The 15,411-nt window shown below is 39.8% G+C and overlaps 2 protein-coding genes and 1 non-coding gene across 11 annotated transcripts in view; 2 read left to right on the top strand and 1 right to left on the bottom strand.

The window, feature by feature from the left end:
- LOC119725555 (catenin delta-2-like) overlaps window positions 1-7,263 on the top strand; it is a 75,447-nt gene extending 68,184 nt beyond the window's left edge. For 4 of the 9 annotated variants that reach the window (XM_038196995.1, XM_038196996.1, XM_038196994.1 and 1 more), the window contains 5 exons: window positions 760-867; window positions 1,917-2,006; window positions 2,916-3,008; window positions 4,240-4,376; window positions 5,596-7,263. In XM_038196995.1, the coding sequence (XP_038052923.1) occupies window positions 760-867; window positions 1,917-2,006; window positions 2,916-3,008; window positions 4,240-4,376; window positions 5,596-5,712 (545 nt within the window). In that variant the 3' untranslated portion in view covers window positions 5,713-7,263. The remainder of the gene's footprint in view (window positions 1-759; window positions 868-1,916; window positions 2,007-2,915; window positions 3,009-4,239; window positions 4,377-5,595) is intronic. The other 5 variants (XM_038196998.1, XM_038196997.1, XM_038197000.1 and 2 more) reach the window with 5 other exon arrangements.
- Trnav-gac lies at window positions 978-1,050 on the top strand. Its single transcript has one exon. It is a non-coding gene; the product is annotated as a tRNA-Val (tRNA).
- Window positions 7,264-10,074: 2,811 nt separating the features above from the next.
- LOC119725554 (ceramide-1-phosphate transfer protein-like) lies at window positions 10,075-13,521 on the bottom strand. Its single transcript, XM_038196993.1, has 2 exons — window positions 12,973-13,521; window positions 10,075-12,164 (listed from the first exon to the last, which is right to left on the bottom strand). Exons 1-2 carry the CDS (start codon window positions 13,089-13,091, stop codon window positions 11,645-11,647), a joined length of 639 nt encoding a protein of 212 aa, XP_038052921.1. The 5' UTR covers window positions 13,092-13,521; the 3' UTR covers window positions 10,075-11,644.
- Between the last annotated feature and the right edge of the window lie 1,890 nt (window positions 13,522-15,411).

The following is a 15,411-nucleotide window of genomic DNA, read 5'->3' as shown; positions in this document are numbered from 1 at the left end:
TTCTCTTTATTGTGTTTGTATTTTTGCAACTGGCTGTCCAAACTTTTATTCCACTTGACGATTTTGAAGCCTCATTTCTTCTGCTTAAACACACCATCACTTTGTGAACTTCTTAAGTCGTATTGACATCCTCCACTCTGACCATTTCAAATTTCGCCCTGGCTTGCACCCTTTCCTGCTTGGAGTGCAGAGGAGCCATTGCGGTAAAGTCCCTTGCTCAAGAACACAAGAAAAAAAACCAGTCACCGAAAGAGCATCCGTAGCTCATTTCTGACAATCTCTCTTCTGTCTTCTGTCCTCGTTAGAGTACCTTAAAGAATTTATCCCACAAACGCTCTGACTTATAACCGTATATTCAGGTTTGAAAAAGAAAGGGTTTGATTGAAATCTTACAAAACCTTCAATTTGTCAGCGAAAGGCAATCCCCACGAAAAAAAACCGACATGAATAAGCCATTTCGGTATTTCAACTGCACATGTGCACAATGATATGGGTCACGGATCATTCGGGATAATCGAATGTTTCAAAGGCGCATGAATGCGGGCGCATGACGCTTGAGTGTAAATTACCAGCAGAATGGGCGTGCGCGTAACATCGTGTAACATCACGTCAGCGATGTTATCCCGAATGACCTCGGGTCATTGAAATACCGACCTGGCTTATTATGGGCCAAACATTTTAAGGATTAAAAGTACATGTACAGTCACATTCTTGACTCTCATGACCTTTAACCTTTCTGTATATACCTTGCATGTGTAGGGTCAGAGCCTGTCGTAGCTAGAGATGAACGCGACATGGAGGACCCCTACATAAACGTCCGCCAGCCGTCGTACGCTAGAGACTCTATGTCGGCCTATAGCGACGAAGGTAGCACGCTCATCGCTTTATATAATCATAGCCTTCTGCAGAACGTTATGGCTTCTGACTAGCGACCATTGACCAAAGACATTGACATAATTGGGGGGCTGCCAACGTAGGGCTGGATAGCTCAGTTGGTAGAGCGCCGGAACGACAATCCGGAGGTCGCAGGTTCAAACCCCGCTCCAGTCAATTTCTTTGTGCAACTCAAGAGAAAAATGATAAAATCTAAGACAGATTTCCTTTTCTTCTCAAATCCTCAAACAAGGGCTCGATTTCATGGGGCTACTAAGCGCAGAAACTTAAAATTCCTGTCCAAAAACACCCTGCGCAAAAAAACCCCCAAAACTTCTGCTTTGCGGACTGTTCTCCGGTGTTTTTCCTCTTAATTTTCAAAAATGAACTTCTTCATCTTCAGAGCTTGTTGATGAGGGTGAAAAGTTTTAGATCCCAGATCAAATCATATAAGGCCCAAAAAAAAGTCTCCGGTTTCTGGTATGCGCGCGCATCGCTGTAGCCATGCGCGTTGGCAAAATGAAAAAGGTTTTTTTTCAATGAAAGATGATGTCTCAAAACCACCAAACTCACTGGTTTGACTGGAATCCTGCTGCTGCACAATTTTAACGTGTTTTTAGATGGAGTTATGGTCGAGAATAAGCTTTATGTGGCCTCTCTGGACTCCCAATCCCATATAGGCCTATTTGTACTAAGTTTAGTCAGGCACCATTTGCAGTCATCAGCCGACATTTGAAGCAAAAAAGTCGGCTAAAAAAAAAAAAAGCCGCGTCGCCGCACCACTTTTTGGGCAAGCTCCATACCAGAAACCGGAGACTTTTTTTTTTTGGCCTAAGATAACCCATTTTTCTTTAGACCGAAACAAACATAACAATTTCTACTTTGTAATCTCCAAAATGCTGCATGTGTTGTATTGTTGTTGTATTCTGCCTCTAATACTTTTCAACTCACTAACGTTTCAATCGTTTCTTTTAACCTCTTGTGTAATACTTGCTTGATGTGATGTGATGGTGTGCCTTGCATGTCTGTGTGCCGTTACGTAGCACCCAAAGCGGCCGCCGAGGAAGAACCGTTGCCGCCGGCAACCGATCAGCCCGGCGCCCGGGATTCTATGTCGCAGTTTAGTGACGAAGGTATCAACGGTGCACTAATCTAAGTTTTTAACAACTAACCTTAGAAATACTGCAGAATTGCTTCTTGAACTGCCTTCGCTAAGGTGCAGCCTCAATCCTTCAAAGTTCTTAAAATCCTCTTTTAATTATTTTTTATATAAATTGATTCCAAGTGAAATTTTGGGTGTACGGCCATCTGAAAATAAAAAGTTGGCTTCATAACTCAGGCATTCAACTTTTCCTCGGATCAGCTGATGTCCTCGTTTTTCACTTCAGACTTTTGCCATTTAAAATTGAAAAACACTGTACAAAGTCCTGTAAAGATTGGAATTTCCTCGGTTTTTGTTAATTCCAAGTTGGATGCCTGCTTTACCCAGCTTTCCACCCGAGTTAATCCGGACTTATCCTTAACCTAGCCTTATCCTAACCCTTATCCCTAACCCTAATCCCTAACCTAATCCTTATGTGAGTCAAACTAGCAGTACATTCAACCGCACACAAAAAATGCCACCAGTCCAATCTCAAAATTTCCATTTTCCAGATTGTTGTATCCGAAATGTAACTTTTTAGAAAGCTAACTTTGCAGAAAAATATCATAACTTTGCTTGTACCAACCAAAAGAAAATCACTCAAAACATGAATTACAGACTGATCTGTACATGACAGAATCTTGAGACAAAAAAATGCACTGAATCATGGGAGATCCCAATTGAACTCAGTGCTGGCTTGGCAACCATTCTGTCCTTACCCATAATCCACTACGTCCAAATCATCCAATGAGATCACCCGGAATATCAGCCTGTACTGCTGCCCCTAACCTTATAGTGCTCGCTAAGATAACTCTTTTGTAGTAATCAGCTTTTTTTTCTCTCTCTTTTCTGTACGTTTTTTCCTGTTACTTGCATGCCTGCTTATTTTGTGCCTGTTCAGCTTCCTCTTACGTGCCTGAAAGACAAGAGCCATTGCCGGCGAGTTTTGCCGTGCCGCAAACTCGAGATTCCATGTCCGCTTATAGCGAAGAAGGTAGTTCGTAGTTCTTACATGTAGTTTGCTCCAAATTTTGCTCGTTTTAAAACAAAAAATTTTGCTTTCTATATTTTTTTTCTAACAGCGTAATTGCATGAAATTGTTAATATTACAGCACTTCTTGCTGAATTTGTATAAATATGCATTAAGAGTGTGGCTAAGTTGTGTTAAATAAAAAGATAACTCGGAAGTTAATTTGGAGGGTCTTTTTTTGTGACATGTGACATGTAAAGTTTCAAGTGTATAAGTTCCATGCAGGACAGATGTGTAGTTTTGTTTATAATAAATTGTGGCATAAAATATGTGATTACATTCTCATAGGGCTTTGAATTATGATGTCACGTGATGATGTCATGAAGACGCCACATCAGTTTTCATCTATAACTATACTTTTTTGTAAAGAACAACTTAGCCAGATTATACATCGTTCAAAGCAAGTTCACATCTTTCACCAATTTTAAATGGACCGATCCAGTAGGCTCCGCCCAGTGCGCACGTGGGCAAATTAACACGTGCTCCTCTCCAATGCCACGCTGCATTTTCCTTCCGCACGCATCATACGCGCGTGCACGCATGTCGGACTTTAATGCACGCACGTCGGACATAAATCACGGCTGTGATTGGTCAGAACACCATGGGGCAGTGCTTACTGGATCGGTCCATTACAAGGCACTTCTGTTTTCAACGGGAAGGAAGGGACACGTGATTTTGCACGTAATATTGGAAATGAAGACCCTGGATTATTCTCTGTGATGCGGCATACGCTATTTCCAGCAGTTTGCCAAAATCATCTACAATAGGCCAAAAAAAAAAAAGTCTCTGGCTTCTGGTATGCGCGCGCGTCGCCCTAGCCATGCGTGTCGGCAAAATGAAAAAGTTTTTTTTTTTCAATAAAAGATGATGCCTCAAAACCGCCAAACTCACTGGTTTGACTGGAATCCTGCTGCTGCACAATTTTAACGTGTTTTTAGATGGGGTTATGATCGAGAATAAGCTTTACGTGGCCTCTCTGGACTCCCATATATTTGCACTAAGTTTAGTCGGGCACCATTTGCAGTCATCAGCCGACATTTGAAGCAAAAAACAGGTAAAAAAAAAAAAAAAAAAAAAGCAGCGTCGCCGCACCACTTTTTGGGCAAGCTCCATACCAGATACCGGAGACTTTTTTTTTGTGGCCATATTATCTCATCAATTAAGTTCCAAACTTTTTGTTCCCCGAATTGTTCAGCTCCGTCTGAGAGATCCAGGGACGACATCCCAATGAGGGAACTGAACTACGCCTCCATCGACCACGGACAGGTCAACGAGACCAGCGGGGGCCGCAGGGGACCGCCCGTGGGTGGGGTGGCCGTCTTTGGGGGCAGGGTGAGTATTCAAAACTAGTCCGAGTATCACCGTGTTATCCACGGAGCCAAATCCTGTATAACGTCTGATATCTCCTGACGTGTACATTTATGCAAGCCGCGCGCCAGCCAATATCGGAGTCGACTTTACTAAATTGTGACGTCATTTCATTCCCTAATCAGGACTAAATGGTTTGAATGGTCAATTCGAACGCAGTGTTTTGTAATGCAACAACAGCCGGGCGCATTATCCCGTAACATGATACAGAGCGTGTGACACAGGTTTTTTTATCCATTGTCTGTGAAGCGCATTGTGTGAATGACCGAAGACCCGATATAGAAAGCGCCTGCTGATTGGTCAAAATCTAGAAGTCAAGAGGCGGTTGTCTTGCCTAATTAATCAGCAAATCTGCTCACATGTCATACACCTCGGCATTTGCCATGGTCTATTACATAGACTTGTGTTCGTAGGGAGAATTTAAAAAAAATTACCTTTATTAGTAAGGAGTATTTAAACTGTTTGTTGAGTTCTCCCAAGTAATGCACCGGAAGGTACCAATACAACTATAGGGATATTCCATGTGTTCCTAGTAGGGAGAACTTTTAAAAGTAACCTTTATTAGTAAGGAGTATTTAAATTATTTGTTGAGTTCTCCCAAGTAAAGCACCGGAAGGTACCAGTATAGCTATAGGGATATTCCATGTGTTCTTAGTAGGGAGAACTTTTAAAAGTAACCTTTATTAGTAAGGAGTATTTAAATTGTTTGTTGAGTTCTCCCAAGTAAAAGCACCGGAAGGTACCAGTACAACTACAGGGATATTCCATGTGTTCTTAGTAGGGAGAATTTTTTAAAATAACCTTTATTCGTATGCAGTATTTAAATTGTTTGTTGAGTTCTCCCAAGTAAAGCACCGGAACGTACCAGTACAGCTATAGGGATATTCCATGTGTTCTGAGAGAGAATTTTTAAAAGTAACCTTTATTAGTAAGGAGTATTTAAACTATTTGTTGAGTTCTCCCAAGTAATGCACCGGAAGGTACCAATACAACTATAGGGATATTCCATGTGTTCTTAGGGAGAATTTAAAAAAAATAACCTTTATTAGTGAGGAATATTTCAATTGTTTGTTGAGTTCTCCCAAGTAAAGCACCGAAACATACCAGTAGAGCTATAGGGATATTCCATGTGTTCTTAGCAAGGAGAATTTACCAACTGATCATCTTTTTTCCCCCATTATAGGATCCCCCACCACAGCGAGACAACGTGGTCTATGCCCAAGTCAACAAGAACCGCCAACCCTCCAGCGCCGTCTATCTGGACTCCGGCGGCGGTCCGGCCGGCGATTCCTGGGTGTGAGCCTGCTCATCAGACCGGCAAGAACAACAATATCATGAAATATTCATCAAATTTGTACATCTAGTGAATTTTTTTTTAAAGGGGGTTACAATTGAAGTTTGGTTTTAAAAATGCGATGTGATTTCACGGTCAAGGCCAGTACTTGGAAGTATCCAAATTATACTAGTACATGTACTTCACCAAATACAAGTACTACAGGGAGTGAAATACGCTGTCGGGCATGTGAATTGTGATTTTTGGCACTGACAGTTTTTTTTTTCATTTGATCCCTGCCATATTTTTCTCCCACATTGAGAGTTTTGTGTTTTATTGATAAACATGTAGTTGGTTGCCTGTGCCGTACATATTTTGCGCCATTTGTAGGTTGCTGTCACGAACTGCTTGTTAACAAAAAAAACAAAGCTGGCAAATTTTGTCAGAAAGGGTTTTTTTTTTGTTGATATTTGCGATATGTTTTCAGTGACCTTTTTTTTTTAAAATTACTTGCTGCGGACGGAAACAATGTGTTTGAGAATTTCGTATTATTGAGAGTATGCAAATTCGAGAGAATTTCGCGTAATTATTCAGTCTGTGATTTTTTTTTAGGGAAAAAAGGTTACAAATATCCACGAACAAATTCTCGAATAAATTTTTTGTACTAAACGTCCCCTGATCATTTTGTAACCAAAAATTTACATTTTTGTACAGTGTTTTTTTGTTCATGCTGTTAAAGAAAACTACTTGCGAAAAAACAAAAACTTTGAAAAAAATTGACCGCATTAGTGTCAACAACAAGCTTGCAATGACGTGTGATTAAACTAAAGAAATAAATTTGGCTTTAAAATAAAAAAAGAAAAACAGACATTTTTTAAGCTTGTAGATTTAATGTGTAAAACAGTACTTTTTTCCCAGCGGACGTTTTCAATCGAGCTTATTGTAGATTGCATAATTATTCTGATTAATTAAAACTGTACAGTTAAAGCATTTCTGGTAGTTTGTATTATTTGACCTTTTGACATTTGACCTTTGCTACAGTGTATATTTGGCATATGTAGTTGTAATGGGGGAGTCGGTGTTTTGGGTTTATTTCTCCCGAATGGAAAAGTTTTGGAAATTTTCCGGATGGGTTTGGAATTTCTGAAGGACATCTCGTGGCTTCAGAGATTTCGTAGAAACATTTTTTGTTTATGTTAAACATTTAAATTAATTCGTAATTTGGAAATGGTTCAGATTTAGCATTTCCATTCAAAACGGTTTGTACAAAATGGGAACATATCATACAGTCACACTTTAGCTGTCTTAAGATTTAGTGCACGCTTAAAACTTGTTTTATTTCGTTTTGTGTTTAACAGTAGTTGGTTAACAGATTTTACAGCCTGTTTTTGGTTTTTTTGGTTTTGGTTTTCTACAATCCATCTGGTCTGGGTAGTGAGCTAGGCTCTAGGCTGGTGCCTTGCTTAGATTATCCCATGGTAGTAATAATGTACTTTTGGACTCCAGACACCAATTCAACTGCAAGTAGCTTAGCTTTTGATGGATAACGGGTGTCAATCCTTGGGTCCAGAGTTGGTTAAAAAAAAAAAAAAAGATTTTTGAAACTTGCAATCCCATGAAGATACATGTAAAAAAAAAGAATATTTAAAAAAAGTATGCGTATCAGTGGTTTACCAACAAAAGTGGGTTCTTCTGGGTTGATTAGTAATGTAAAGCATGTAAAAGCTGGGTACCACTGGGTTACATTTAGTTGAATGGGAACATCAAGGACTTACAAATGGATACCATAGGTGAAATGCAGTGGACTGATGACAGAGCATGAAACCACTGGGTTGAATGGAGTGGACGTGAATACCCACTGGAAGTAAAATGATGGGTACCACTGGGATAAACCGATTCACAGTGGAACACCCAAGAGTAAGAACACGAGCATAGCTGCCAACTAGTACGATTTTTTCGTAATTATTACGAATTGTTTGTTAAATTACGAAAATACGATTTGCCACTAAAACATTACGAATTTCCCATTTTCTACCTAACGAAACAAAAAATGTAAAGTATCGTTTTTGACCGAAAACTTCTGGCGAAATGTTGCGATAATGGATGGACTGGTGACAAGTCTAATAAGAATGCAGTCAAGCACCTGATAGACATCAATGCAGTGTGCGCAGTGGAGTACTTGAGGACCAGACTAAAAATATTTTTCAATGGTGTGTCATTTGTGTGCATCTCGCGGATGTGTGGTTGTGTGTACTGTATGTGAGTACTTTTCAGTGACGATCGTGAGCACATTTAGTCGCTTATTGCCGGGATGAGACCCATCAGTGCGAGATTTTAATCATGGAATTTAATAAGAGTATGGTTGGAATAATTGGTAATAGAGTTTTAGTTTGTCACAAGGGACAGAAAAGATAAATCAGCATGCGTTTGCAAGGTATGTTGGCGGGATATTTCTATTGCATACGGTGGCCATAGATCATTGTGTGTAAAAACATGATACGAACTCAAAACTCAACATCGATAGCATGCATCTCCAAAAAAATATGCGCATATGTTATTGATTTTATTTTATTTATTTGACTTCCACAAACAAATGCAGACATTAAAACAAAATTAATTAAATTTTTTTTTTTTTTTTTTTTTTTTTTAAATTATCTTTTGGCCAACAGTACATTATTATTCACAACAAGAAGGGTATGCACATGTATGTGTACATGTAAACCATGTACCTGTACTCGATGTTGGTAAAGCTTTCGATAAAACGAGAAGTTGAAAATGACCGCACGGGTTGATTACTAATTGGGATTTTGAAATGTTGGCAGCTATGCACGAGTGTCACTGGGTTGCATATAGTGAGCAGGAACAATAAGTGGTAGCACTGGGTTAAATGGATTCACAGTTATACCCAGCTTGAAAAATGGGTACCCTTTGAATGCTGCGGGATGGAACACCCAGAAGTATGCACAGAAATATGGGTACCACTGGGTTGAGTGCAGATGGCTCCTTGAATACCTATGGGTACCATTGGGTTCAATTGCAGAAGGATGGAACACCCAGAAGTAAAAAGAAAAAAGGGGGTACCACTGGGTTGAGTGCAGATGGCTTCTTCAACACCTATAGGTACCATTGGGTTTGCAGCAGGATGGAACACCTGAAGATGAAAAATGGGTACCACTGGGTTTAGTGCAGATGGCTCCTTGAACGCATATAGGTACCATTGGGCTTGCAGCAGGATGGAACACCTGACCTTATGGGTACCACTGGGTTGAGTGCAGTGGGCTACTTGGAACGCCTATGGGTACCATTGGGTTAAACTACAACCAGGAGTTGAAAAAGTCCAAATCAGTTTGGATTTTTTTTTATGTGTCAATTTATCAGCTCTTTATTTAATAGACTTTTTTTAATGTAGCTAATAAACAAACCACTAATGCCTTGTAAATATATTGACAAAAAAACAAAGACGTTTTTAAAGATATTTCGTAAGTTTGTCACACAAAAAAAGGTTTTAATAAAATGTTGCCAGGTATACGTAGAAGATGAGAATTGCTCGTACAATTTTAAGGCCATGTTAAAAGAAAGACCAAAATCTGACGTGTTGTGCCAATTATACAGTGTTTCTAAAAAAAGAATTGCAAACAAAATATGACAATGCCAGACGTTGAATGTGTAACCAACATAGATAATATAGGTATGGTTTGAAAGATACGCCTTTCCACTTTAAAATGAGACATCAAACATCCAAATCTGGTAATTTTTACAGAGTTATGAGTAATTTTCCAAGAGAGTTCAAATTGACCAGGGACCAAGTTTTTCAATTTTAGGCATTGGGACAAAGGTGGCCTAATTACCTCTGTGTGGATATTTGCCTTGCCTACAAAAAATGTGTTTAGCGAGTAAACAGAATTCTAAACACTTTCTTTCTATCACGTCATGCTAAAAATTGTTTAGCATGTAAACATGTTTACAAATTGATAGCAAGAAAGTGTTTAGGATTGTATTTACTCGTTAAACACATGGCTTTTTTTTGCAGGCCAGGCAATTATCCACACAGAGGCAATTAGGCTACCATTGTCCCATGCCTAAAATTGAAAACTTGGTCCCATGGTCAATTTGACCTCTCTTGGAAAATTACTCCTAACATTATCAAAAATTATCAGCTTTGGACGTTTGATGTCTCATTTTAAAGTGGAAAAGCGTATCTTTCAAACCATACCTATATTATCTATGTTGGTTACACATTTTTCGTCTGGCATTCCGTTATATTTTGTTTGCATTTTTTTTTAGACACACCGTTTATTACCGATACATGTATTGGAAAAAAGGTTTGTCCGCCAGTTTGTAGGTAATAACCTTTTTGCTTTTTAGCGTCTCTCTGCAGATTTTTCTAGCAATATGTTTCGTTGAGCAGAACGATTTTGTTGACCAGCTGATGTAAAATACATCACAAGCTTTCTTCCCAGTTTAATTTAATAATTTCTGTAAATGACATAACACTCAATGTCTTGGTACTTTTGCTTTTTAAGGTTTTCTCTCTTTCTGTAAAAAAAATTTGTTTGGATACTATTAACATGGCCTTAAAATTATAGAAATTGTATTTAAAAATAAAAAATAGTTTTTAAGAACATTTTGCTGTTCCAAAAAAAACCTGTTCTTCCAGTGACCTCTGCACAGTTAAAAACAAGTTAATTAGCATAAAGGTCACGTGTAGAAAGCCGTTAATTATTGTATTATGAAGAGAAACGTGTAAATGTATGCGCATATTTAAGAGATTCATGAGGTTGATTGAAACTTTACAGTGATGAATATTCATCGTGTGGCTTAGTCGATGAATATTCATGTTAGGTGACCTTTTTTGTCAGTCAGGCTGTGAACATTTTTGCATAATTATAAAAAAATAAAAGTTTCGCCATGCAGTTGTAAAACGGGGTTGCTGGTTGGTCTATTTGTGTAGATGTGTCTTTATTAGCCTCTGCGAGAGATCAAGCGCTTTTGTAGACAAAAGCAGTTTTCCTGAAAACGGATCGAATCACGCTATTAAATTAACGTTGGCATTCACTTTTATAACAACATATTTTTAAAGGGCGATTTCCAAACCTCGAGTTCGTCTCCAGCTTCGGTTGAGGAACTTTGTTTTGGTCCCTTGACTTCGAAAACTCTATTTCAGGAACATCAAATACATTATCAGCTGTAAGCCAAAGTTCGGATCACTTCCATTTGATTTGGAAACGGAATGAAGGCCTCAGAGCCAGGGATGTACCGAAGCCGTGTTTTCGAAAAAGTCCCATAAGAGTGTAACCTAGCTACGGAGGTTTAACTAGTAACCAATGTGCGTTAAGTCTGGCACAATCGGGTTCGCGGCTTCCCGCCCGTTTCTATACTGTTTTGGATCTTATGGCCGTGAGTCGGTATGAACCACGCTATCGTTTTATGCTCACAGATTGACCTTAAATAGATAACTCCTCTGTGCGTTCTCTGTCTTGATTTGTGGACGTTAACCTGATTGTTGATAATTAACAATCTTGTCAAAATGTCAACATCATCACAATGAATGGTTGCACTTTGTAAAAATCCAACTTTTTAAAAAACTTTGTGCGTACGTTCAAAGCATGGTATCAAAGTCCTCTCCCAAAAGTTTGTTCGTAAACATCAGCTTTTCTAATTCCTTTTGTTGTACATCAAAATGTATTTTTAAAATGTGAATTCTAAATTAAAAACTGTTTTGTAATTATACAAAATCACTGTTATGCATTTATATTTGGAAAGCACATTTTTGAATAGTATTATACTAACAGTACAATAATCACAGAAATGTATAAAATCGCTTAAAAACCGTACAAGCAGGGTTTGCTGAGGTGCGATGAATAAGTTCAAGAAATATTTTATAAAAATGTGCTTTTAATTTAAAGTTTAAAAGTTTAGAAACAACTTCACAAGACCAGTCAGGGAGTCGCGAATCTGACTAGGGTAGGTCCAGTAAGTCGTTTTTCTCGAACAGCGTCTGCGTAATGTCCACGACCTCTCTCATCAGTCCGATAGCCGTGTCGGCCATGGCTTCCAACTCCTCTTTGGGTTGCTTGACGTTCCTCTCCAGGAAGACCTTCCGAATGGGCAGGGTCTTGATGGCCAGGAGGGCTACCTTCTGCACCAGCCAGGGCTCGTGGCGGGCCAGGGTCGCCTTGTACTCCTCGCTGGCCGCCGTGCTGGTGTACCCCTCGTCAGGCATCGACTTGATCCGGTCCAGGAAGCGCGTCACGAAGTTCAAGGTACGGTGCATGCGGAGCACCGTGCGGGAGCCGTTCACCAGGCCGGACTTGGAGGGCTTGGCCCGGGTCAGGCCCGCGCTCACCTCGTGCGCGACCATGGACTGCAGCGTGGCGTAGTGCTCGGGGTCCTCGGCCCGGTGCGCCCGTAGGATCTTGACCATCGCGCGAAGGTCCTTGGCCACGAAACCGAAGGCGGTCCCCAGTAGATCGAAGAAGCTAAAAGGAGACGATTGAGAGATGAACTTATTTTTTTTTTGTATCACTGTATTAGAATACTGTTAAAACTAAAACATGTCAAAGTTACCTCAGTCTTGCGTCAGTATTATGACTTTGTAGGACTCGAGTCCAGGACTCTGACTTGAGTCGGACTCGAGTCACAGTTTTCGTGACTCGGACTCGACTCGAGTCACATTGGAAAATGACTCGGACTAGAGCTTGATGTCTCGTGACTCGAGCCTAGCCTCACGTATTTTCATCAAAAGAAAAAACCTAACGTAGGGATGAGAAAGGATCATTGAGGAATAATGTTCGGATGATAAAACATGGAGGGAAGGGATAGAGGAGGATTTGGGGATGGGAATTAAAAGGAAAACACATTTTGGGTGTAAACAACATGTACACACAAGGCATGCAAGGTACACAATATACACTGGGATTAACTTAAAAGACAGAATGGATGATTAAAAAATAATTTCAAAATATGATTAGTTTGGTGAACAACTAAGAACAGTGACTCGTGACTCGGACTCGAGGCTTGTGACTCGGACTCGGTGACTCGACTATGAAACTGTCTTGTGTACAGCATGTTAACACTCTCAAAAACACAATTTTGGGAACAAAACAGCCTTAATAATAACAGCTAGTAGCTAAGCCTACGTGAAATTAATGCACCACTGGACGTCATATCGGTTGATGGCCAACAGCCGCCGAAAAATATTTAGTTTGGAGTCTGTGTCTACCGTGATCGTTGTCAACCACAAAAGTCACAAACTAGACCGCCAACAAACTATAGGCTTAAACGTACCCTGCAATGTCTATAAACGCTGTCGCGTACTCCTCCAGCAAGATTTCATTTTCAGGCGTCTTTGCCGCTCGGAACTCGTCCTGAAGTTTCAAAAAGTCGAAAAGCTCCCGCTTAGCCATGTTGTCGTTCCGTCCTGGTCGGCCAAACTTTACGATCAAATCTCTCGTGAGATGGACCTACCTTTGCCGGTCGCTGTGGACTTTAGACCTTGGACCGACTGAACTTATACCTGAAAACTACAGGTGGTTTTTCTAGTGACAATTTGCCAAAAAAAATATCCACTGTTCACTGTCATTATAGGCAGCAAGAATAGCCCTTATATACTCAACCCTTTTTTTAACATCACTTCCTTGACCGAGTGTTTCAGTAGCTAGCCTAATCATGGAGGAAGGAAATACAAATCCGAATGGCAAACACTATACAAACAAACTCTTTTCATGGGAAAGTTCATTCACTGTTCAGTATGCATTTAGGCCGCCCCGCATGGTTGTTATTTACAAAAGGCCTTTTCACCGTGACACTGCAGAGCCAATTCCCCGGAAATAAATCCCCGGCGGGGAAATTCCCGGGGATTTTTTTTTACTCCACCAACACCCCAGCAACCGTTCACACTAATGAGTTGTAGCGGGAACATAATGGTACAATATTGTTTGCACTTTATGCACAGTCATGTATCGATGGTTTGTTGTTTTAGTGGTGCATGGCTTGTGTTGTGTGTGGATGGTCGGCCGGCTGACTAACCGTGACCGTGACGCCGGTCAAAAGTGCCTACGTTACACTGTAGCGCTAGCCGACCCATTGCAAAACGGGCTGGGACTGGAAGAAAAAAAAGCATTCAAACCATGTTTGAAACCAAACGTGAATTTAAACCCCGGGGGTGACTTATTGTGAAGTTTCTTAATCCGGAACTATTCTTTTCAATGTGTTGACCCTCTTCAATTACATTTCAAGGGGATTCTGCGGCATTTGATGAAGTACATGTCGCTATATGAACATAAAATGAAAAGGTCATGCGAGTGACACTGCTGCCCCCAGCTTAGCGCCACCAAGCGTTAGATAACACCCTCAAGAAATCCAAGTATAAAGTTTAGGGGGGGGGGGGGAGGGTGTATGAGCGAAGTATTAAATGTACACGTCCGTTCAGACTCCGTGCTTGAGGGCGCTGTGGTATATGTTATTATTAACCTCAAAACTTGGCTCGCGCTGTCACTTCGATTGGCACGCATGTAGGTCTACATTGAAAAAAAAAAATCCTCAAAACTAAGTAATGATCGTGTTTCTCATGTGTGGAATTGTTACCGACTGGTCCAAAGCACCAAATTTGGCATGCAGACTCTATGGGTCTGCCTGTAGCAGGGTGACACCTGAAAATTGTTTTGACTTGTACCTTATTTGCATAAATCCAAAATGGCTGCCGCGCCATATATTTTATGCACATGATTTTATACATTTGCAAAAAAACAATTTTGAAAAGAATATTTTGGGCATTCTATTTACATATCACTTGCTTAAAAAACATTTTCTAAAGCACATTAGTGACTGGATAATTATGAGGACATAAAAAGTATGAAAGATCCAAAATGTATACCCTAACCTTTTTCCCAGATTGCATCAAGTATAGTCTTGCCAAACCTCGGCATTTCGAGCCTCAAATTCACAGTTTACTAACTGGCACAGTTTCCCTAATAAAACTGTGTGAAATATCATGTGAGCAATGATAGCATCATTTAGCTAGAAAGGTAAAAAATAAAACAGAGGTGGCCGGAAATCGGTCTCAAAATTAGGCGAAGGGTTGCCTAACGTGGGGGACTTGAACGAGTTTAAAGAAACTCCCAAAAATAAGAGAATATGGTTGTTTATAATGCCGGTATGTCAATGTCAAAAGTTTTCTTAAAGTAAATTTCAGCCCTTTTATCAAAACAAGACGAACAGAAAACACTATTGAATGACAACTATATCCATTCAAAGTCATATCCATGCAATAATTGCTTTAATATTTCATCGATAAGTTTCCTCAAAACATGCATGCCTGCCTTTTATATAAAATATAAACTGCATAATATTGCATTTCAGTATTAAAAAAAAATAAGAACATCTGTTATTCACCTTTATGACAACGCTGCGACCACTTGTGAAATATATTAGTTGGTGTGTCAGGAATAATCAGATTACATAATTGGGGGGAAATATTGAATTCCCTACATCAATAAATACTACATTGGGTTATCGCATAATACAATTTTATATCTGACTTTCTAATTACTGGACAAATACCTTAACGGTAACATAATTTGCAAACATCAAACAACAAAAAACTACAATGCCTTACTTGACTGTAAGTGAATAATAGTCTCAAGCATCCTGTGAAATCATGGCACATGTGCTGTCAGTTTCAAGAAACAAAGTGGAATTTTTTACCATTTTCAAACGATGGTTGGC

The sequence above is a fragment of the Patiria miniata genome, unplaced genomic scaffold (genome assembly GCF_015706575.1).
Source record: "Patiria miniata isolate m_02_andy unplaced genomic scaffold, ASM1570657v1 HiC_scaffold_19, whole genome shotgun sequence".
NCBI classification, from domain to species: Eukaryota; Metazoa; Echinodermata; class Asteroidea; order Valvatida; family Asterinidae; genus Patiria; species Patiria miniata.
The sequence above is the reverse complement of the archived record's forward strand: the minus strand, read 5'-3'. Positions and strand labels throughout refer to the sequence as shown.

What these genes read in the sequence shown, in the direction of transcription:
- LOC119725554 (XM_038196993.1), bottom strand. Translation starts at nt 13,091, where the DNA reads ATGGCTAAGCGGGAGCTTTTCGACTTTTTGAAACTTCAGGACGAGTTC. An exon ending in GCGTTTATAGACATTGCAGG is followed by an intron (nt 12,165 to 12,972) that starts GTACGTTTAAGC and finishes GTCTCCTTTTAG; the next exon opens with CTTCTTCGATCTACTGGGGA.